Source organism: Palaemon carinicauda, chromosome 11 (assembly GCF_036898095.1).
Source record: "Palaemon carinicauda isolate YSFRI2023 chromosome 11, ASM3689809v2, whole genome shotgun sequence".
Taxonomy (NCBI): domain Eukaryota; kingdom Metazoa; phylum Arthropoda; class Malacostraca; order Decapoda; family Palaemonidae; genus Palaemon; species Palaemon carinicauda.
In genome coordinates, this window is record NC_090735.1 from 62,477,666 (window position 1) to 62,502,395 (window position 24,730).

The 24,730-nt window shown below is 44.6% G+C and overlaps 1 protein-coding gene across 2 annotated transcripts in view; it reads left to right on the forward strand.

Moving 5' to 3' along the window:
* Pldn (Pallidin) overlaps positions 1-18,693 on the forward strand; it is a 33,727-nt gene extending 15,034 nt beyond the window's left edge. For both annotated transcript variants that reach the window (XM_068383063.1, XM_068383062.1), the window contains exons 3-5: positions 14,756-14,843; positions 16,205-16,291; positions 17,765-18,693. In XM_068383063.1, the coding sequence (XP_068239164.1) occupies positions 14,756-14,843; positions 16,205-16,291; positions 17,765-17,902 (313 nt within the window). In that variant the 3' untranslated portion in view covers positions 17,903-18,693. The remainder of the gene's footprint in view (positions 1-14,755; positions 14,844-16,204; positions 16,292-17,764) is intronic.
* The last annotated feature ends 6,037 nt before the right edge of the window (positions 18,694-24,730 follow it).

Here is a 24,730-nt window from a genome sequence, read left to right on the forward strand (position 1 = left end):
TCGTCCTCGTTTGACAGCCTTAATCTTTTTTGCTTTTCCTCAGCTTGTGTGCGTTTGAAGTTGGCCTCACCCTTGGATATCCATCATGCGCAAGTGCCCTGGTATTGCCGGTCGCCCTTGCGGTACTTTCATGTCTGCGGTGGATACGGATCCTCACACCCTTTGCCTGCAGTGGCGAGGCCGACGGTGTGACAGAGAAAATAATTGTAGTGAGTGCAGGGAGTGGTCTGCCTCCCAGTGGGAGAAGTTTGGCCGCCGGCGTAAGAAGAAGTCCAAGAGAGACCGTTCTCCTTCTGGGGTTGCCTTGAAGGAGAAAGGCTCTCGGGACTCTTCTTTCGCGCCCAAACCTCCTCCGAAGCTCCCCCTCGTCCGGCTCCTAAGGAGAGACCGCCGAGTGGGAGCGCAGGCCCTTGTTCTGTTTCCCGACCTTGGGTTGGGGGAGAGGGCGTCGCCTCCCATAGCGGGGCGGCTCCCCCTCCTCCCCTGGGGGAGGTTATTGATAATGATTCGTTGTCTCATGATGATCTCTTTCAGCTTTGGGCTTCCTTGGGGCTGAAGGGCCTGCCCTCCAAGGAAGCCCTGATTGATCTTGTCCAGTTGGGGGCCGCTGTTAAGCAGTTGCCGGTGATAGCAGAGGTAGATCCTCTGTCTATCGTCGACGTCGTGGTGACAGAGGCTTCCGACGGGTCGGGGCAAACCTCTGCGGTTCCTGATGAGGATGACGTTGCTGAAGGCTCTCCTCCCCCTTCTGTACATCCTTCGAAGGGGGAGGGGAGTCCCACGGGCTCTCCTGCTGCCAAGCCTCCCTCTCGGGGGAGCGCATTGACTGAGACTCCCCTTCGGAGGACGGATGATCCTGATAACCCTCCTCGTGGCCGCCTTCGCTGTAAGGCTCACCGTCCGCTGTGTCGTAAGGGCCTCCCGTTTCCCTATAAGGGTGCTAAGAGGCACCTTTTTGAATCTTCTCCTTCCTCCGAGGGGGACTCTCCTTGCTGTAAGCAGCCTGGAGCTCCTGCCTCCTTAGACCTCTCCGGGGATCGATCTCCAACGCCTTCCAGACCTTCTGCCCCTGGTGCAGATGGACAACAGTCTGACCTCGTCATCCGACGGGCAACGGTCCCTTCGGGGCAAAGGGTTGCCTCCCACGGTGTGGGGGCTTCCCTTGCGCGTCAGGGTTCCCCTGCGCGCCCTTCTGCAGTGTTAGCGCACAGGCGCTCTCCTGCTCGTCAGCGTTCCCCTGATCGCCAGCGCTCTCCTGTTCGTCAGCGCTCTCCTGATGATCGTCGCCCCACTGCTCGCCAGTGCTCTCCTGAGTGCTCCGAACATCCTGCTGTTCCTGTTGTTCGCCCTGCGCGCCAGCGGTCTCCTGAGCGCCCTTCTGCAGTGTTAGGGCACAGGCGCTCTCCTGCTCGTCAGCGTTCTCCTGATCGCCAGCGCTCTCCTGAGTACTCCGAACATCCTGCTGTTCCTGTTGTGCGCCCTGCGCGCCATTGGTCTCCTGAGCGTTCTAGATCTCCTGCTCGTTAGAGCGCACCTGCGCTCTCAGTTCCTGACACACGCCCTGTGCGCCCATGTTCGCCCGCGCGACCTGGAACTTCGGTTCAGGTCTTGGACAAGGACTCTTCTTCTCCTCGCCCTCGCGATCCTGTTCGCCAGCCTGTTCCAGCACAGCAACGCTCGCGGTCGCCTGCGCGTAGTTCTAATGCTACTGTACGCCCTCGCGCCCACGCTCCTCCTGTTCCTGAGGCCGTTTGTGAACGTTCGCCTTTGCGCAACGCGCCAGCTGCTTCCACACAGGATTCCACGCGTCGCCCTTCTGCTCGCCAGCGATCACCAGCTCGCCAGCGACTACAGACGCGTCAACGTTCGCCTGCTCGTCAGCGATCTCCTACTCGTCAACGTTCGCCTGCTCGTCAGCGATCTCCTGCGCGTCAACGATCCCCAGCGCGTCAGCGATCTCCTAAACATCGGCGATCTCCTGACCGCCCGCGTGATCTTTTGCCTGCGCGCAAGCGCTCTCCTATTCGTCGGCGCCCAGAGGATCTGGAGAGACATGGGTCTCCTTCTTCCAGCTCAACCGCTCGCGGTCGCTCGCCAATACGCCACCATGCGCCAACGCGCCATTGCTCGCCTATGTGCCAGCGTTCACCAACGCGCCATCGATCTCCCACGCGTTACAGGTCCCCTGGACACCATCAACAGCAGTCGTTGGAGCGATCTCGTTCGCCCGCGCGCCAACGCGTTCCCTCGCCAACGCGCCAACGCCCTCACTCGCCAGCTCGCCCTCGCGCTCACGTGCTTACTCGCCCACACGTTCACTCGCCTACACGCCCGCGCGATCGCTCCCGCGCTCGATTGTCTCTGCGCGTTTGCGCACCCGCGCTTCAACAGCCTCTCGCGCGCAACTCCTTAGTGTCGCCTACGCACGAGCGTCAGCGCGACCCCCGTTCGCGTCGGGTTCCGCAGCTCGCGACAGCAGCAGGGACGCGTGTCGCCAGACCGCAATCAGGATCGCCCCCGCCTAAGCGCAGGTCTCTGTGTCAGGATAGGGAAAACCCATCAGAGAGGTCAGAACAACTTTCTTCCCCTTTTTCTTCACAGGCAGGTCCAGTGGTGTCCACTCCGAAGGATCGCCCGATCCCCTTCCCTCCAGCGGGAATTTCGGACTCTGTGTCTGTGACTCGGCAGTCCTGGTTTGGTCCTCTGATGCGGGCGTTAGTGAAGGCTATGAAGCCGGCACTCGCCGATCAAGGACACAAACCAACGACGGCCTCGCCCCCGCTGAAGAGAAGGAGAGGAGTGGACTTCGTGGTGACTTCTCCCAGGGAGAAGCTGGTTCCTAAGAGGTCCATTAGGAAGGCTCCATCCCCTTCGCAGGCACTTTCTCCTTCTCCTGAAGACGAGGCTTTTCCGTCCTCAGGAGAATCCAGTGAGGTAGCGGTCTCCCCCTCGGCACCAAGGGGGGAGTCGTCTCCTCATGGAGGGGAATCGTCTCGCGTGGAAAGCACCTTCCAGGCCTCTTTGTTGGGGTCGTGTATCCCGCCAAGGAGGGAACCTAAAGACTCCAAGACAGTTCCGAAGTCTTCTTCGCGAATTCGTCAGGTTCCAGCTGCACCCCGGGAGAACGTCCACGCATCTCCCCAGGTAGAGATTCCTAGGGACGGGAGACTTAGCTGCCAGTCCGCAGGGAGGAGACTAGCAAGAGTTGGAGCACGCCTTCTGGCAAGTCCTGAGCCTGATGAGGCAACTCAACGGGTTCATGGATCCCGTGATCGCCCCCCGGGAAGGCAAGGACACAGTCCTGGATCAGGTGTACGGTACTCAGAAGCCCCCCAAGGCCAGCGCGGCTTTGCCCTGGTCCCAGGGGCTAAAGAGTGCCAGAGCCAGGGCCAATGCTCAACTCGCGGGTCTCACCTCCTCCAGTCGTTCCTCTGCCGGGAACAAACTCCTCCCACCTCCTCGTCTCCAGCAGAGGAGGTACTTCGAGATCATGGGGGTCTAGCCTCGCTCTTCCCCTCCATCATTCGGTAGAAGAGCTCGCTAGGGGAGTTCCCCTTGAGAAGCTCTCCGCCCGGCAGGTGACGTTCTCGGCGTCGGAGATCCTGAGCCATGAGAAGGTCGCGAAGTGCGCCATGCAGGCCACTTCGTGGCTGGATATCTGGCTAGGTTCTCTGGGCATCCTATTGCGCTCCGAGGATCTGTCTAAGGAGACCAATAGGAAGGCCCTGGAGACCTTCCTCCTCTCTTGCACTCGCTCCATCGAGTTCCTGGCACATCAGGTTACTAACCTTTGGGCCAACTCGGTGTTGAAGCGACGTGACGTGGTGACCGAGAAGATTCACCCGATGGTCCCCGCCGTGGATGTCTGCAGGCTCAGGCACGCTTCCCTCCTTGTTGGGAATCGGTTCGAGCCACAGGACATGGAACGCACAGCTGAGAGGTGGAGGCAGTCGAGCCAGGACTCCCTCCTCCAAAGGGCCCTTACATCTCGGCCCTATAAGCCTCCAGCTCTGCAGCAACCGCAGCAGCAGCCTCGCAAGACACCAAAGCAGGCACCGGCAGCTAAGAAAGTGGTGTCTAAGCCCCAGCCCTTTCCAGCCAAGGTCAAGAGGGGCGGTAAGTCCTCCAGGGGAGGCAAGACTCCTAGAGGGAGCGGCCGCGGCCGCAAACGCTAGGAGTGGCAGTCCCCCCGCGTGTCCACCTGTGGGGGGATGCCTTCAAAGTTGCGTGCACAGGTGGCAGCAACAAGGGGCCGATGCTTGGACGGTCTCTGTGATCGGCCAAGGCTACCGCGTCCCATTCACGAGATCTCTACCTCCCCTGACAACGAATCCAGTGTCGTTGAGCTCCTATGCCATGGGATCGGTAAAGGGGCTAGCCCTTCGGGCAGAAGTCGAGACCATGCTCAAGAAGGATGCTCTCCAGGAGGTTGTCGACGGCTCCCCAGGCTTCTTCAGTCGACTCTTTCTTGTAAAGAAGGCGTCTGGAGGCTGGAGACCTGTCATCGACCTCTCAGCTCTGAAGAAGTTTGTCAAGCAAACTCCGTTCAGCATGGAGACAGCGGACACGGTCAGACTTGCAGTGAGACCACAAGACTTCATGTGCACACTGGATCTAAAGGACGCGTACTTCCAGATCCCAATCCATCCGTCTTCCAGGAAGTACTTGAGATTCAGCCTAGACAGCAAGACCTACCAGTTCAAGGTGCTGTGCTTCGGTCTCTCCACAGCACCTCAGGTGTTCACCAGTGTTTTCACCCTGATTTCATCTTGGGCGCACAGGAACGGCATCCGTCTCCTTCGTTATCTGGACGACTGGCTGATCCTAGCAGATTCGGAGTCGACCCTTCTTCGACACCGAGACAGGCTTCTGGGACTTTGCCAGGATCTGGGGATCGTGGTAAATCTCGAGAAGCCCTCTCTGCAGCCGTCCCAACGACTGGTTTATCTAGGCATGTTGTTAGACACCAATCTCCACAAAGCCTTTCCATCAGACGACAGAATAGCAAGGCTGAGGAGGGTGGTGGAACCCTTCCTCAGGCGAGAAGAGCTTCCAGCCCAATCGTGGTTGCGTCTCTTAGGTCACCTGTCCTCCCTGGCTCGTCTGGTTCCAAACGGCTGTCTCAGAATGAGATCCCTGCAGTGGCGGCTCAAGTCCCGGTGGAATCAAGGATCCGATTCCCCGGACGTGCAGGTCCCGATAGGAACTTCGGAACAGGCGGACCTGCGGTGGTGGCTGGTCGACGAGAACCTGCGAAAGGGAGTAGATCTTCTCGTCCTCCCCCCGGAGTTGACACTGTTTTCGGACGCGTCAAAAGAAGAGTGGGGGGCTCACATTCTGAACCAGAGGACCTCAGGCCTTTGGTCAGAATCAGAAAAGTACCTGCACATCAACCTGCTAGAGATGAAGGCCGTCTTTCTGGCTCTTCAGCAGTTCCAACGGTCCCTGGCGGGTCACTCCGTGGTGGTGATGAGCGACAACACCACGGTAGTGGCTTATATCAACAAGCAGGGAGGTACTTTTTCGCAGCAGCTATCCCATCTTGCAGTAGAGATTCTGAGGTGGACTGAAGTCCACTCGATAACACTATCAGCTCGCTTCATTCCTGGCAAGAGGAATGTGCTCGCCGCCAGTCTGAGCAGGGCTTCGCAGATAGTGAGTACTGAGTGGTGTTTGGATCCTCAGATAGCCAACAAAGTCCTGACTTTGTGGGGTTCCCCGACCGTGGATCTGTTCGCGACAGCCTTGAACTTCAAGCTGCCCCTGTACTGCTCCCCAGTCCTGGACCCCAAGGCACTCTGGCAAGATGCTTTCCAACAACGGTGGGACAACATCGACGTGTACGCCTTCCCACCGTTCTGTCTGATGAGAAGGGTGCTCAACAGGACCAGACTATCGTTCAACTGTTCAATGACTCTGATAGCTCCGCTATGGCATCACGCGGAATGGTTCCCGGACCTACTACAGCTCCTGACGGAGCTCCCGAGAGAACTTCCTCCACGACACGAGCTACTCAGACAAACACACTGCAACATCTTTCACAAGGCCGTAGCCTCGCTTCGGCTTCACGCCTGGAGACTGTTCAGCGTCTCCTCACGGAGAAGGGCTTTTCGCAACAGGTTGCGGAGAGAATGTCTCGGCACCTGCGAAAGTCCTTTGAGGGAGTCTACCAGGCAAAGTGGAGAATCTTCTGTGGTTGGTGTCGTGGGAGGGGTATCTCTCCACTCGATGCCACTATTCCAGCAATAGAGGAGTTCCTCGTGTATCTGCGGGAGGAAATGCGCCTTTCGGTCTCAGCGGTGAAAGGCTATCGCTCAGCCTTAAGCTTGGCTTTTAGGCTGAAAGGAGTGGACATTTCTTCCTCGCTGGAACTCTCTCTACTCATACGTAGCTATGAGCTTACCTGCCCTCAGTCGGAAGTGAGACCTCCTCCTTGGAACGTGGTTCGGGTTCTCAGGGCTCTTAACAGACCTCCCTTCGAACCATTACGCCAGGCCTCTGATCGCCACCTGTCCTGGAAGACGGCTTTCCTGCTCGCTTTGGCCTCGGCCAAGCGAGTTAGTGAACTTCATGGTCTCTCGTAAGACATCGCCCATTCAAGGGGATGGGGGGAGGTAACGTTCAGGTTCGTCCCTGAGTTTGTTGCCAAGACTCAGAATCCTGGAGTGCCGGATCCACGATTCGACTCTTTCAGGATCGCGAGTCTCCGTTCTGTAACAAGCGACCCAGACCAGCTGCTACTATGTCCAGTGAGGAGTCTGAGGTATTACTTGAAGAGAACAGCTGCAGTTCGTCCTCAAGTGCGAGCGTTGTTTATTAGCACAGGCAGGACGAAGAGGAGGGTCACCAAGAATACCATCTCGGCTTGGATTCGAAGGGTTATCCATCACGCCTTGAATCCAGACCCTCCTCCGTCACGTCGCCCTAGGGCACACGATGTCAGGGGCATTGCTACGTCCCTGGCCTTCAAGAGAAACTTCTCTGTGACGCAGGTGCTTCAAGCTGGGGTCTGGAAGCGTCAGACGACCTTCACAGCCCTTTACCTGCAGGACGTGACCCACAGGAGCCTCGATACCTTTTCTATCGGCCCTGTGGTGGCTGCACAACAGCTGGTCTAACCTCAGGCTCCTTTATGGACAAGTAGCAGTAGGTTGAGGGCGTTGTTACCCGGTTTTAGTCTGCGTGAATGAAAGAGTATGTCTGACCCTTACTTCTTTCTTCATCCTCCCCTCTCTTGGGGAAGCAGCATCCTGGTCTCCGCATAGCTGACCTCAACCTCTGCAGGTAACCCATGCTTCCTTGTGCTCCTAGTATTAAGTTTAATACTGTCGCGTCCCTCATACCCTGACGAGGTGGTATTGGGAACGTCCTATCCTGGATTCCTATCTAAAGGTCTCAAGGTCAACTTCATAGGACGAGTCACGCTCTTTCCTCCACACACAACTTATGTAGGCCACACGTTCCTCGCGAAGCAAGGAACTTGTGAGGTGCAGGGGCTCCTTTTCTCAAGTGCTAATCACTGGGAGGTGGAGCCCCCGGGTAAAAGCCAAAGTTAGTAAGGCTGGGGACTTTCCGCCCTTCCTAAGGGGTAAGTCACCCAATGTAAATAGCATGGTTTGTATTTCGGTTACGGAACAAATGACAAATTCGGAGATAATTTGTATTTTTCCTAACCATACAAACCTTAGCTATTTACACATATTTGCCCGCCAGCCCTGTCCCCCAAGTCGAGTCCTACCTCTAAGTGAAGTGAAACAAATCACCGGTGTGTGGGGGGGGGAGGGGTAGCAAGCTACCCCTTCCCCTACCCCCGCTAACTAGGGCGGGGGTAGTTAACCCTCGTTAAAAACTATTGGCTTGTCATTTCAGCTACGCCGAAAGTAAACCCAATGTAAATAGCTAAGGTTTGTATGGTTAGGAAAAATACAAATTATCTCCGAATTTGTCATATTTGGAAGCACAGTAATTTGCATTTTTCCTAAAGATACAAACCTATAGCTATTTATACAGATTTGCCTGTCATCCAAGTCCCCCTTGAAGTCCTACCTCCAAGCAAAGTGAAGTACAGTCACACGTGTGTGAGTAAGAGGGGTTGCTACTAACCCCTCCCCCCGCTAACTAGTGTATGGGTGGTTAACCCTCGCAAAATGTCTAGTGGTTCATCTTTCAGCTTCTTTCTTTTCTTCTTTCTTTCTTTGATGGCTGATTTTCCGGTCTCTTACAGCAGGAGAACCCCACTCTCTACAGGACCTCCGCTGTCGTTTTACCTTGTTCGTTCAGAGTATTTATCGTTTCAGATCACGTATTGTTCATTTACTGTTAAATCGTCACTGTTGTAAGATTGTTTAAATAAGAAAGTGTTTAGTTTCCTCGTGAAAGCCTTAATGTCTTCAATCATGCGAATGTTTCGTGGGAGCTTATTATAGGTTCCAACAGTTTGAAGCCATCTGTAACTATTCTCGTGTCGACACGATTTGTTGGCTGCGCAATATGTAGCAATTCTCTTAAATATTTTGAACGACTGGTTTTGATAACTAGGTTTGTTATTGTACATATTTTAAATTCAATTCTCGCTTTAATAGGCAGCTAGTGTAAATCGATTAGTATAGGGGTGATCCTTTCTCGAGGTGGGACACCTTTTATCAGTCTTTCTCCTCTGTTTATTATGTTTTGTAATTTCTTAAGTTGCACTTTTGGTAAATTGTAATAGATAGGAGTTGCAGTAGTCAATCTTGGTAATAACACAGTTTATCACAAGTTTCTTTACGGAATTTTCATCCAGGTACTTTTTTATAAACGCAATATTTCTTAGATGATAAGCAGCAGTTTTTATTACATTATTTATTTGGACATTTAGAGACAGGTTACAGTCCAGAAATACACCTAGATCTCGAACTTTACTAGATATCGGCACCGAGTCATTATTTATGTTCATTTGAATGTCACCCAAGTTTCTCACGCTGTTTCTCTTACCCACCACCATGAATTCAGTTTTGTTCTCATTGAATTTTATTTGTTTAAATGTCATCCATTCTCTAACGCTATCAAGGATTCGGTTTAAGTTTCAGTAGTGTCATCTATATCATTTATGGAGAAGTAAAATTGTGTCATCCGCAAATAGTTTGAACTTCATGCCATGCCTTTTTAGTATTTTTGATAGACCAATAGTATAGATGCAGAATAAGATTGGGCTAAGTACACTCCCCTGGGGTACCCCTCTGTTTAAGGGTTCATATGATGGATAAGAGTTTCCAATTTGTACACAGTAATTTTTACCAACTAAGTAATCTTTTAGGTATTCGAAGACTTAATCTTCAACGCCGATGGACCGTAGATCATTTAGTAGCAGTTCATGCACAACTGTATCAAAAGCAGCACTGAGATCGAGCAGTATTAAAATACCACATTTATTTTCATCCATCATTTCCAGCATATCATTTACAACAGAGCAGATGGCTGTCTCCGTAGAGTATAGTTTTCTGTAAGCAGATTGGTTGTCAGGCAAAGCTTCTATTACTTCTAAGTGACTTTGCTGAAAGTAATACCCTTATAAATAGCTGCAGGTTTGTATCGTTAGGAAAAATACAAATTACTTCCAAAAATGCCATAGCAATTTTAGACAATTTAGTCTCAAATCTTTTAATTTCAAATAATATTAGTCTGGCTAATTAGTATGAGGGTTTGATTTCCATCTTCATTTCTTCCTATCTAATTATATGTAAAGTAATATACAGTTTGTTCTTAAGCGTCATACAAACCCTTGTTCTTTAGGGAGATTGTATCAGCATAAGCTGGAATCAGTCGTTAAAGTTGGATAACAAACTGTTATCTGACTGTTGAGGGTGCAGTGTGAGGAGCTCGGCCCCCTTTTCAGCTTTTTCAGGAATTGAAAGTTGGTTCTTAGTGATGGAATGGAAGCAAGAAGTTTTTTTTGCTGAGGGAAAGGGGGACGCTGCAACCGGTCAGACTGGCCAACACCAAGACGACTCTGAGGAAGCCTTCTGCTATTTAGGTCTCCTTTGGGAGGTGTGACTGCTGCTGCTGCTGCCCCTGGATTGGTCCCTGTAGAGAACGCTGCAGGGGATGGGAGCCCTTGGATCTACTTTAGCAAGCTTTTAAGGTTTCACTGGTGTGTGGGGAAACCCAAGTGTTTGTCACACCTCTTCAGAGACTGGAAGCTCTTTGTCTTTGACCATGAAGGCTACTGTCGACGAGTTTGACCTAAAGAAGTCGTTGGCTTCCTTGAGTCTTTCAGCTAGGCCCTCTATGATTTTTTTTGAGAGTTGGTAGCTGAGGCTACTTCTCCCTCGGTACCCCTTATGTTTTTACGTCTTTTGTGTCCATGGTGATGCCAGTGGTGAAGGGTGTGGTGGTTCCCCCAGTATCAGGGAGCCCAATGGTTTCCCCTCTAAAGCCTAAGAAGGCAGGTGAGTTAGCTAAGGTAGCTCCTGACCCAGCAGGTAAGGTGCAGGTGTCTGTGTGGCCGGAAGAAAGGTAAACAAATCAAGGTGAGTGCTAGCCTTGTCCCTGTGGTTACCCTAACCCCAAACCCAAATTCAGTGACTCCCATGCCTTTCTCTGTGTCTGTCACCCTGACACTTGTGCCATGGGGTCTGGGGTATATTCATCCTCCCTCTGTGGTAGTGGTTGTGCCTCCAGCCTTGCTCATTGAATAGTCATGGGGCCTTGGGATTGTGCCTTTCTCTCCCCCCTGTGACATTGTGCCCCAGTGATTTAGCTCATGTTGGAGCAACTCGTGTGGTTTGTCCCCTCTGGAGATCTTCGTCCTCGACCGCTCTGCTTGCAGAGCCAGAAAGAGGAAGAAGCATACATGTTCCTTCTCCTCCTCCTAGTCGTTCTCCGACTCTGATTCCGACTTTTATTTTAAAATGAAGAAAAGGAAGAGGTTGAAGAAATTCAGGAGGAAAGCTGTAGTCACAGGAATAGTGCTCCCTGTGACACCATCTCTCTTTTATGGATTGGCTCTTTCTAAATACATGGGTGATGATCTCATCATGGGCACAAACTCCCTGCTTTCTGGACTAGTTATCCAGAGATAGCCGACTTCTCAGACCAGTCTTGTTTTCATGAGCAATGAACGCTTGCCACACGTACGCATGAGGACTCCTCTCTCCATGTGCATGATTGTGCCCATGTTACGACCTGGGTAGGCCGTAGTTCTGGTTCTTTAAACTTTGATTTTTTAAAGGAATCGTAGGCAGTACATTATTTATGTAACACGGTGAACTGAGGGAAGACAGAACAAAAACACTGGAAAAATCTAACAATATTTATTACAATACACTTAAATAAATTCAACCTTGCACCAGGAGTAACCAAAAAGCTCCTAAGACAAACAACAATGATTAAACAAAAATGACCTGGAGGACTAATATACAGAGTCCTCTAAATACACAAGGTTGACCTATATCTAATAATCTTAACCCTAACAAAGAAAAACTAAACAGATCAAAAGTATGGCTCATATATTAAGCCGGGCCCACAAATATCAACAAACCACTACCCTATTACTAAACATATAGGAATAAGGAAGACAGGAGAAATGAAAAGGCAGAAAAACCTTAAAATTACCTACCTACACACACAAACATTAAAGGCTAAACCAAATACCCAATTATAAAACATAACACAAGGCAGCATACAAGTACACATGCCACATACTAAATGTATAAACACTTGGATACCTTCACAAAAGAATTATGCAGAGACAATTTATATATACATGTAAAAAAACCCAACACTGTATTATCTATCTGTGAAATAACTCAACAGTACTTATCCATACATGGATCAGACGACAGAGAGGGGACGAACGATCATCAGCATCAGAGGGAGTATCATTAACACCAGGAAAACGGGCTGGGCATATCCGTAACGATAATAAAAAGATCGTAACTTTACCTGGGTAATGCCTCCCTACGTTCCTCCTCACGGACCCTTGGTCCACAGACGAGCAGCGTAACTGATGTGATGACGCTCTTGGATCACGGCAATAGTACCTCCAACAGTGCCGGGACGGAACGACGGCACCGTCTTCCCGCAGAATCCTCAGGCGGGGAAAACAACGTCAAGCGAAGGTCGCAAGTGACACATACACCTGCAGGACGTAACAAGCGAGGTGGCTATCGCAGGTGACAAAACCCCTACATACGTGGTCCGTGATCCCAGGAAGTGTACAATTTACCGCGGGTGGCTCAAAGACACCAGCGAAATAATCCTCCAAAGGCACAATTCCTTATGAGGGAATAAAAGAGGCGTCTACCAATGGCTGCTGAATTAGGATATACGTCTGTGATCAAGGCACGGTCCGAACTGGACATTCCAGGCAGCAGTAGTCTCGTCCACGGCTCTCACTAAACACCAAACACTCGGAAAGAAAAATAAACAAAAGAGTTAATGGCAATTCACTAATTAACGACGAGGAGGAGCGAAGGTTATCACCGAACTCTTATGAAAAGGGCAGTTAACTTTTACTCCTGCCGAAGACCGAATTTATTTATAAACAATTAAATAACCTACTTTAACATAACAGCCCACAAACACAACGGCCTGCATGACCTAATGCTTAGATAAGTTTACGATCTCTGCTACTTGCAAGATCTTTGAGAACATCTCCACACCTAAGAGAGATGGCACGAACACCATGGTCACCACATGCACAACAGTTGGTGAGAACTTATTTGTCTCCACGTACGTGAGAGCCAGCACAAACATGATCCTCTTTAAGCGCACGAGAGCAAGCATGAATGGTATAGTCTCGGTCACAGCTTGAGCAATATGGGTGTAACCAGTCATCGGGTTATTGGTATTGATCTCATGCCCAAATGAGTGACGAAAATACCCATGACCGATCTCACCCCAATTACTCATGGTAGTGTTGGTACATACCAGGAATGTATTTTCTCTGGAGAATGACTGTAGTACATTTTTGTCTTGTATGCGAGGTGAGAGGTTACTCATCAGCAACATTCCCTTCCTCGAGAATAGGTTTCAGTAAGAGGTTCACATATTTTTTTTTCCTGTATGATAGGCAAACACGATTTTGGGCTATGAGGTTTTCATTCATGAGCAATGAGTTTCCTTCTTCCTTTTCCTTTGTGTTTCATCTTCATTGGAATGTTCTGATTGTGTTCTTTCCTGGCTAGATAAGTTTCCTTGTAATTATGGTATTCTTCATAATCTTTTTTTCCCTCAGAACCATAGGACTGGCAACCGTGATTGGGAAGTGTTTGGTCGCCAATCTCAATGGGGAAGCATGTGCCAGGAATTGGGAAGCATATGCTTGGGATCGGCAAGCATAAGCCAGGGATCAGAAAGTATGAGCCTGGTGGTAACAACTCATTACAATCTATTACTTAAAAATTCAATAATGATGCTAAGAAAAGACTGACCCATTCCCAGCTATTTGAATGTGAAGGTAAGGGCCTCATGATTAACACAGTGAAAGGCAGCACTAATATCAAGGTCAATCATATGAACTTCAAGACCACAATCAAGGGATTTATGTACAGCATTAGAGTTGTAAGAAGGGCATCACATGCTCCAAGGCCTTTAAAAAAGCCAAATTGCAAACTATGGTAGCAAATGATTACCTTTAACAAACCATTTAGATATTTTGCCAAATTACTTTCAAAAACTTTAGATAATACTGTATAAATGTTATGGAAATTGGGCGGTAATCAGCTGGGCTAGATGTATCACAAATATATTTGCCTAAAGGAGTAACATTACCAATTCTCCAAGTGCAAAAGCAACATCTTGATAACTTGCAAAAAATAACAGACAATTTAGAAGCCAAGAAATTAGCTGTCTTTATGAAAAAACAAAGGAAAAATTTCATTTGGGTTTACATCTCCATAGGCATCAAGGTCAATCAAGAGTGTTTTAATTTCATGGGACCAAATAGCTAAAGTAGTTAGTTTAGCCTTGGGTAAACACGAATTTGGAAGATTGACATTCTCGTTACTCTTCTTACTGTCAGGTACATCAGCGAAAAAGATTGCCTTTTCCTTTGGACAGTAAGTAACAGAGCCATCTCATTTTAGTAAAGGAGGAACTGGTAAGTCTACACCAAAGAGTGTTGATTTAAGGGTAGTCCACCATTTGTGTTCCCGAGATGTACCAGAAAGGGTTTCTTGTATGATCAAATTGTATTCCTTTTCTGTTGAAGTGTAAACTGTCTGAGCTACAGCTCTTTAACTTTAGGTTACAGAGCCACTAGTCTCTTTGCATGCAACTGAATTGTCATGTAGAAGTGAATGGAACTTAGTATCTTACTGATTGCCTAATCAACAATGTGGTAGATTTGAATGGTATTCCAGTCACTTCTTGTAAGCAAATCCTACAATACCTGGTAAGGTTGTACATTGTTTCCATCAATACTCATCCTGGCTAGTACAGTGGTAACGTGTTTGCCTAGCATTCGCATATTCGCATAACAGCCTATTGATCCCAGCCTGGGACTGAGAGTTTAAGATGTTTATTGGGGAGTCCACTGCTGTGGTTTGGGTATCACAGTGGGGTTGGCTTGCCCAACTGACATTCTGGTGAGCATCTATTATGATGAAACTGGAGCGGAAACCAGATACCCTTAACCTTAAGCTAGTGTTGGTAAAAAAGGACTTTGCAAAACTGTGGTTTGGTCTTTAATGTTGTTGTTTTTTCTTTTAGAAGTTAACATTATGTTTAAGTGTAAATATCAACATAAATCACATATTTATCTTTTAAATTTCAGACAAAACCAGCAAGTTCTAGTTGAAGGGTTGCATGGGGAAAATGAGAGGTTCAAAGAAATGGAAGCTAACTTCAATTTATCATCATTGGTAAGACCTGTTGTTTTTGTTAGACATTTAATCATTGGAATATTGTATTGTAAAAACATTCAAGATTGTCAAGTAGTTGATAATTAATTTATTACTAGTTTTAGTTTTGATTTATTTGTTCCAGCCACATTTTTACCACTTTGATTTGATTTTTATGTAGAAGTATGTTTTTGTGATAATCATTTTTTCCGACACGTAATACAAACCATTGACCTTTAAAAGGAGTGTAGTAGTTCAACGAAGCTGGAAATTACTTAAACTTTTAACAAGGTAAAAAATGGTTTTTTGTTGGGCGACAAAAATCTTCCTTGGTCGATCTCTCCCTGCATATGTGCGGGAAGGATGGTACTTACTGGGAAAGTATCTGCTCAGGAAGATATCATAATACATTATTGCCTCTTAAGAGAGGCAGGAGGTCTTGTATTGAGTATCTTTTCTTCCCTGAGAATATTTTCAGTATGTAGGTTAGGAGTTCACATGCATGCTACATTTGCCCCAGTCCATGTGGAGACCAAGCATGCGAACTCATACAGGAGGATGGGGTCTGCTTCAGAGTTCCAGCGACGTCAACTCAGCAGAAGGGGTGGAGTGGAACGTACGATCAATCCTTCACCTGTAGCCAAGCCTTTGGACATGATACCTGGCCAGGAAGAGGTCACAGAAGCACAGTACTACTGATTGAGCTGTCTGTTGAGACTCAACCGATTCCTTTGCAGGGTTTCATTGGAGGAGCATTGCTGTACCATACCCGTCCCTCCTAACAGGAAGGTGTTTTTGCAGGAGGTACAGAAGCTCATGCTTCTGCCCAGTGCTAGATTTCGTGTGAGACGAAGCGCAAGCATTGCTAGTCAGGATGTAGGCAGCTGCTTCCATCCCTCGCCTACCTCGGGACATTCCCATCATAAAGCCCAAAATACACAATTAACACGTGGACGAGCTCCACGAACACAACCACCATACACACCTTCTCTGACCTTTGCTCAGTCATGTTCTGGGTTGAATGGCTACTGAATATATTCTCACAGCCTGAAGAATGTTGTTACACATAATTCCCATTATCATTTCAAGGCGGGCAGCCTCAACCACCTTCAAGTCCTGGGTTGAGGTGAAAGTGAAGGTTATTTTAACTGATGAGTGGGTGGGGCATCCCCTTCCCTTGCCTGACAGCTGCTACTACTACTACCACTACCTCGTTAAAAAGTCTAAATGGCCGTTCCAGCTTTGCGGAAATCATACCCTTGTTAAAGATCTCTGGTTTGTATAGTTAGGAAAAATATGAAGTACCTTAGGATTTGTGACTTTGTATTTAAAGATTTATTGCATGCCGTTAGTATCTCAGAATATTCTTTTTTTTTTAATAGTTTGCTGAAGTTTCCACATACTCCCAAAAACTGAAGATCCTTAAGGGGGAGATGAGTAATATCACTGATCGTACAGTACGTTTGAAGGTAAGTTGAAATTGTAAAATAGTATTATTGTAAAGGTTTTTTTTCTTTCAGAAAACATTTAAACTGTTATGATATTTTGTGTGTTATTTTATGACTTTTTTTAATTTTTCCAATTTATCCAGGCTATTACTGATCATCTTTATTATCATATCAATGTTGACTTCTTAATCCTGTATGTCACTTGCGTAAGAGAACTGTTGTGCCTCCTCTATGGTCTGACACTTTCCCAGAACATAATTCTCTTGTTCTGCCACTTCATGTAATTTTACCATTAGTATTTTTTTGTACATTCCTGGTATTGGAAATTTTTGGTAATTTCTTACTCAAAATCTTTACCTTTTGTAGAATCACCTCTGATACTGCTTGTTATGTTTATTGTTTAATTGTTGCAGCCATTTCTCGAACAGTGCCCCTGTGGCCACTTCACAAACGACTATTTTGTTACCTCTCCATTCATTATAATTTTGATTTATGTATATTGGTTTTATAACCCGCTTATGTTTTTTTTCATGTTTACATTTCTTTAACCATTGTTAGATCATCTTCCTTTGATTCAATTGCTAAAATTACATTACATATGTATAGAAGGTTACTGCATTCTTATTCCCTGCATTTGAGGTACAGAGAATTGCCTTGCAGACTTTTTTCACCTTAGTAGAGAAAGATATTTAGGTCTCTTGACTTGCTGTCTGTGCCACTCCTACTTCTGTTAAACAGTCTCCTGTCTTATCACTTCAGTATCACTGTTATAATATTAAGTGAAATTTATAACTAAAAAAGGGAGGCAAAATGTTGATTACTCTTTTGATGCATGACTATTTCTCTCAGGTACAGGCAATTATTACATCTTGCATCCATTCTTTCTGAAGAATATTGATGAATTCATGAAAAGCTATGATGAAAAGTAAAGATAAAGATCATGACAACTCTTCTTCTGTTTGGAGGTATTCAACTCTCAAATCCAATACCTTTGGCAAATGAGATCAAAGTAGGAAAGTCACCATCAAATTCACTTAAATGACATTTAAAGAGCTTGCCTACATATCAGTGAAAGCTGTAACAGCTAGTTGAGTAATTGTTTGCACCAACTTTCGCAATCATTATAATTATTAGAATGAACTACCATCAGCTTTTATATTAATCATAAATGCACAAAAAACTTTTTAACAGTACTGAAGTGAAGATCACTACAGGATGAAAAGTAGTATTGTATGTACACTGAAAGTTTGATGCTAAAAGAGCTTTCATAATAATAACTGCTTGCTGCTAGAGAAAATAATTTCTGAAAAGATAATTTTTGATCAATAGGGATGGGACATCCTTCAATAAGGAGGATCACAAACATTATTAACCATTGCTTTATTAATGTCAGTTGTTCAGCCCCGTTTGTCTTTCCTCTTCTAGATTATAAGGCATAGGTTAGAGAGGCATGTAATTCTTATTGATAAATCATTATTTCACTATCCTCTCCAGAGGAGGGCTATGAAGTTACAACAGCAACAGCAGCAGAAGGCTCTGAAATTTGAACAGCAAAGAGCTCAGCAAGCGGAGCGTGAGAAGTTCCTCATTGCGCGACCAGTTTGGGCATCGCAAGATGATGATAAGCATTAGGCATACGTTTAAAAGATAAAAAGAAATAGTTTCAAATATTACTAGATCCCAATGTGGTTTTTACTGAATATTCTTGTAATTTATTGCCCTTGACACATCTAGTCTGTTAAGTTCATACTTATATGATTTACTGATCACAAGGTGTATGTTGTGTTCTGATTTCCAGAATACTTCATTTGTATATTTTGATGTATTTGTTAAGAACTTTACAGAAGGGTTTACTCGTATATATTAAAAGTTACTCCTCCACTTAATGGACCTTATTTTATTAGGCTTTTGAACTTATCCCCTACATTATGATTCCTTGCTTGGCAACCTTTTAATTAGACATGAATTTTATGAGAAATCTTTCAAATTAAATGTTAAGAGTAGAGTACAGCTTGGTTTTTGCTGGGAACTATGTGGACTTTATATCAGCCTCATGAGATCTTTGTTCAAGTGTTGGCCATAATGTAGGATCTTTGTTACATAATAAACTTTATTACTTATTTACAAGCCAGACTACTTACATATCTGATAATTTGAGGGGCTCCTGTATATATCTATATGCATGAAATTTATCATGCTTTATACCTATGCATTTCAATACATTTTACAACTAACCATACTGTTTGATCATATAATGCAAAAAGACACATTCCTGTGTAACTAGCATCCATAACAGTAGTATCGAGTTGCCCATATTGTATTTCTGAAAAGTTCAAACCGGTTTCTCTTTAAGATACCTATAGTTCCTCTCAAAGTATCCTTTTCATATTCTGTAACATATATGAATAAATTTGAAGAATTTAGACCATAAGTTATTTCATATTACAGTAGTGTATTTGCTTGATGGTAGAAATCAATATAAGTTTCTCCAAAAGAGTGTCACAGTATTGAAATATTGAGGCGTCAAAAAAGACTTTATGTTAAACTGAGTATAATGCAGCCATTTTGGTGGATGCTTATTGAAATTGATAAGAAAATACTGCAAATAGATTGTTATTCATCAATTTTGCCAGAAGACCAAGGTTACCTTGGCACTTTTTGTCAAAATGGGCATTTCTTTCAAATTTGGTATAATGCAGTATTTTGGAGTGCTGTTCACGATAATATAATTACAATGTGGTATATGGAAGAACGAAATTTTAATAAATAATTTATTTTATTGCTTCTCTGTAAGCTTGGTTTTGTCAGCGATTACTCGTAAAGCTAAAATTTTTCATTTTTTCCTTTCAATAGACTTATTCTTATAGTAAAGTAATGAGACAATCTAGCAGTTAATAGCAATAAGCGATGGCTTGGGCAAGCCATAATGTCTTTGTCTTCAGTCTTGAAATCAAAGCTCTTTACTGTCCCCTTGACACCACAAATCGGTGGGGAGGAGGGTGGTAAAATACAGTATATGAATGTCAGGCGAGTATAGGAAAAAAAATTTATCATTAAAATTGTTTAATCCTATGGACCTCCTCCTGAAGTTCACATTGCTGATTCCCACACACTGATGGAGGTGAGTTGCCAGTGAGGGTAAGAGATACATCATTTATAGTTTTTAAATAATAAAAATAATTAACATTTAAGACACTCCTGTAGCCTAGATTATTAGTAACAAACCATCTCAAAATACTATTTGAAATAAGGAACTCCTGATTCTTTTCCTAAATGCTACTGCAGGATTTAATTTCGCTGGAATGAAAGTTTGCGTTAATGTCAAAAATTCTAAGCTCACTCATTCATAAATTCGCGTACAGTAATGCTTCACAACACAAAATTAATTGATTCCGTAATGGCTTTCGAAAAGAGATTTTTTCGTCTTGTGAATTGCCTTATACATGTAAATGGCCTAATTCATTCCAGACCCTAGAAAAACACCACATTAAATGATTATAAAAGGGATACACACCACTAAACATTACTAAATGTATGAAAAGTACTGTATTTTGTGCATTAAATAAATTAACCATTGGGCATCTGTAAAAGAAGTGTTTAATTAGAGCAAACAGTAGAAATACAGTAACAAAAATGTGGAACCTTACCTTTGGAGTGAGGGGATATCCGAGAGCGAAGTGTGGGGCGGTAGAGGAGGATGAAAAACAGCAGAAAACGTTAACAAGTGGCAGAAAACTTAAACAATTAACTTTAGAAAACAGATGTATAAATGACAGAAAACATTAACACTTAATTTTCGGAAACACATTTACAAATAGCAGGAAATATTAACACTTAGCTTTACGATAAACTTAAAATTAAAAATTTTTTCCTTTTTCATTTTTTTTTTTTTTTACTTTACATTTTGTATTTTCTAAATTTAATTACTCCATCACTGCCACTTTTCTTTCATTTTTTAGCTGGTGGTTGGTCTGCTTCTACCGAATTCCTCTTTTTAAAATAATTGTCCAAAGTAGCCTGTTTCTGCGTGCTTCTTAAAATTTTCCTGAAATAACTCGGGCAAACTTCATTACAGTACTCAAGCGCACGACCTGTGAGAATTTTTTCTGGGCGTCTTTTCTACGAGAGCCACCATTTTAAAGATGCCGTCTAGATCCTCCTTAATTTCTGCCATTGCCAGTGGGTCATCCTCCTCTCCCCCGCTGTACTCTTCCTTAATGACGTTCACTCGCATAACCTCCAACTCCTTCAGGTCATCTGTCGTAAGTTCCTCTTGGTGCTCCTCGATAAGCTCATCAATGTCAGCCTCATCAACTTCCAAATCCATGGACTTCCCGAGTGTAACAATCTCGGCTACTTCAGATTGAGCAGCAGGTTCAGGATCGTCAACATTTTCGGAATCGGCTTCAGCTTTGTCTGCGTGGAAGCCCTCAAAATCTCGTGCGGAGACAGCATCAGGCCATAGGTTCTTCCAAGCAGAGTTAAAAGTGCGCCTCGAAACCTCCTGCCATGCTTGATCGATGATTCCGAGGCATATGACAATATCAAATTGCTCCTTCCAAAATAGACAAAGGGCGAGGTTTGTGCTCTCAATGATTCGAAACCTCTTGAAGAGATACTTTGTAAAAAGCTTCTTAAAAATTTCAAATCACTTGCTAGTCCATGGGCTGGAGGAGAGGGGTGGTGTTCGGTGGAAGATAGAGAATCTTAATAAAGGAATATTATGCTACAATATCTTCCTCAAGGGCAGGAGGGTGAGCAGGGGCATTGTCCAGCACCAGCAGGCATTTCATAGGGAGGCACTTCTCTTCCAAATACTTTTTCACAATTGGGCCAAAACAAATATTCATCCACTCGATGAACAATTGTCTTGTTACCAGGCTTTTCCGTTACCCCTCCACAACATGTGAAGATTTTCTTTAGTGACTTTGTTGGTCTTAAAGGCTCGAGGAGTATTAGTGATACATCAGCAGGGGTTTCACCTTGCAATCCCCACCAGCATTTGCACAGAGTGCAAGGGTAAGCCTGTCCTTCATAGGCTTATGGCCAGGTACGTTTGACGAGGCATTTTTTTTCCAATCTCGTTGCAATTGAAGACTTGCTGGCGACCTTAGCCTTCTCGGATAGTCAACTTGTCGAACGTCTTAACAAAGGCTTCGGCCGCTTTCGTGTCCGAGGTTGCAGCCTCCCCATGACGCACCACTGAATGAATGCCTGAGCATCTCTTAAATTTTTCAAACCACCCACGAGAAGCCTTGAACTCTGGGGGTTCCTGCTTCGATGTTCCTTCTCCTGTGTTGGCTTCAGCCTGAGCAAGCACGAGATCACCGAAAATGGCGCTGGCTTTCTGGCAGATTATTGCTTCGGTGGTAGTGTCTCCAGCCATTTCTTTGTCTTTTATCCTGACAAGCAGTAATCTCTCCATCTGATCGTGGACGTGGCTCCTCTTGCTGGAGAAAACAATCACGCCCATAGAAGGTGTTGCTGCTGTGATAAATTCCTTCTGCTTCAGGATCTTTTCGATCATAGACAGATTTTGGCCATATTCCTTCGCGAGCACACTTAACTGCATGCCAGCCTGATATGTCTTGATTATTTCCATCTTAATTTCCATGTTAAGCATCATCCTCTTCTTTCCCTTGACATCAGCGACTTTTTTGGGACCTATGGCTAATGATGTAACATAATATCACACACGATACAGTATGATTGTTACGAAAGCGAAATCACTAACTCTTGAGTCAATGCGTACGATACCGCTGCCGAAACAAAAAGACATAGGAACTTCAATGCGTAGATGCATGATGGGATACAGTACAGTAGATGCTGACCAATAGGAGAACAGGATCTCATGGTGGTAACTAGCATCTGAGTAGGGAGATAACCAGTGAAAGCGCGGGAGGATGGTAGCGAGTTTACGGGCTGGCGGTGCGCGAATTTTAAAATCAGTCTCACACACGGCCGGGCTCTCGCATCATACCTCCTTTCGTTGTTCGAAACATTTTTCGTGATGTGAGTCGTAAAATTCTTCTCATCTCGTTTCACAGAGTGAAAATTTCGGAAGCAGATTCTTTCGTATCGAGAGGTTTGGCTGTATTTTCAATTTTAGCCATAGTATTCCCTCCGCCACCAAATCTTTGAACAGAACGTGTGCGTAATCATCCGCTGTTACGTGGATATGTCAATTAGAGTGGTGTGTTTGGTAATAACAAACTGACATGTCCATTGTTATAATGGTTGCAATCACTCGGAAATGGAACTAAAAAAAAAGACGTCGGAGGTTTTTCAAAAGCAGGACTGTAATAATAATTCTATACACATACTGAAAGGATTTGTCACAACAGTGCATACTAGTAGTTTATTAGTATGTTGAAACATATTAATCATTGTCTTGCATGTTATCTTTTACTAATTGCCAATAAAAAGAAAAAAAAAAAGAGGTTTTAACTAATTAGTGGTATATATATACATAGTCCTACACAGTTTCATTACACGTATGACAAAGTAAATTATTACTTGCACACTATCGAAAGAGAAATAGAAAAATAAAAGCAATACAAAATTATTAAATAAAAGAATTATTATCAGTGAGGGCCAATTTAGTTGATTATTCAGTTAAATAATAATAAGTGAGAGGCAAAATAATATGTTAATTTTTTAGTGTTGGTTTTATAATGGCATGGACTTAAATTTGCTCAAAATATCTTGCGCGAAATAAACGAAAATTCATCCTGATTTCACAGCATATTATCCTTTAATCCAAAATTGGAGGAAATAAAAATATGCAACAGCATGCTTTTAGATCTTCAAATTTATTCTTGAGAGGGTAGCGAAAGACAAGTTGAGCCCGAGATGTTTGTTAGTATGTGGGTGGCATCGTTGGACGCGCCAGCTTATAGGAAATCTTATGGTGCAGGCCTCAGGTTAATTGATGGAATGTGGTACATACTAGGTCATGACTAATGTTCCATGACAGATTATTTTTTGTCAGGCCGAACAAAGAGATGAGAAGAGCAACCGGTCCTAATATTGTGCACGATACATAAACATGTTGAACCTTTATCCATTTGGGGTCGCTGTTTCCGATGCTTGGACACAATCCACCAGGGTTGCCAAAACTGTGACCTTGAACAGAGGGTTAAATTTCAGAGTGACCTTTCGACGTCAAAACTTATACCGTTTGGTGCGACTTGATGAGTGGAACGTGATTGTGCAAACCTCATTCCCGTATCTTGGTTAGTTTAGGTGTAATTGGCAAAAGACTAAGTGCCCAAATTTGACCCTTGTCCTGACCTCAAGAGGTCACCGATTAACCCAGGACCTTTAATGGGTGTCAATTGCTTCATCACATAATGTACATTTATCAATGCATTGGTTGCCTGCTGCAGAGAATCAATAGCAAAATATGTAAGAGCTTTGCCTGAGTGTGTGAGAATGAATTTTTTGAAGATAGATAACAAATTTGAGGGTTTGGATATTGGTGTGGATTACTTATTGTCACTTAGGTATCTGGAAGATTACATTCAGAATATTTTTTGATAGATAATCAATTATCAAGATAGCATTTTTGTATTACCTTTGCAAGTTCATACTTTTCATCTTTTTCTTCATTTTGAAGTAGTACCTACATTATAATACCTATGTTTTTCACTGTCATCTCTTAGGTATTAATGAGCTTGCAAGTAGGTACGAAAGGCCTTCAAGAACTGGTCTTGATTAGTTTAGGTGTAATGGGCAAAAAAACTGTGCCCAAATATAATACTTGACCTGACCTTAGAGGTCACCAACTGACCCAGGATTTTAGAAATGGGTACTCATCATTTTGTCTTGTGAAGCCTGACAAGCTCGTTTTTGTCCCGAGTCTCTAGGTCAGCTACCAAATGCGAAGGCGGTTCATATCAATCTCCCCACCCGTTCATGTTACGAACAATGCCAAAATCAGGCGAGGGTTAGAAATTTAAATGGCAAAGAAGTTAAGCCAGATAATATTTTTAAAAAGTATACTTACGCCTCATGTGTGGCTTGATGATGGTTGAAATGTGTTGTGGTGAAACTTGCTTTATTGTGAATTCAGGAATGTGACATTCGAAAGGCAAAAGAAAGCATTTTCAATTGCTGTTTCAAAAACTGTATTGCAATTCACCGTTTTAACTTAAAGGAGTGTTAGTCAGCATCTAATAAAGTGAATACTGTAACATGATACTGCTGTTAATGGTAATAAGAACAAAATAATTGGATGTATGAAAGTATAAACAAAGCAATCTAGGTGAGCAATAGACCAGTATCGCAATATGGCAAAGCGCACAGGTCTTGTGGGATGGATGTGATGTGTGATTCAGCCAATTTTGACTCCAAGACAATGCATCAAAATAATACTGGCTTCCAGTTTGCTTGCTAATTGTATAAACCCTAACACCATGTAAATAGAAATACAGTAGAATGTATTTAAAGTATGAAAAA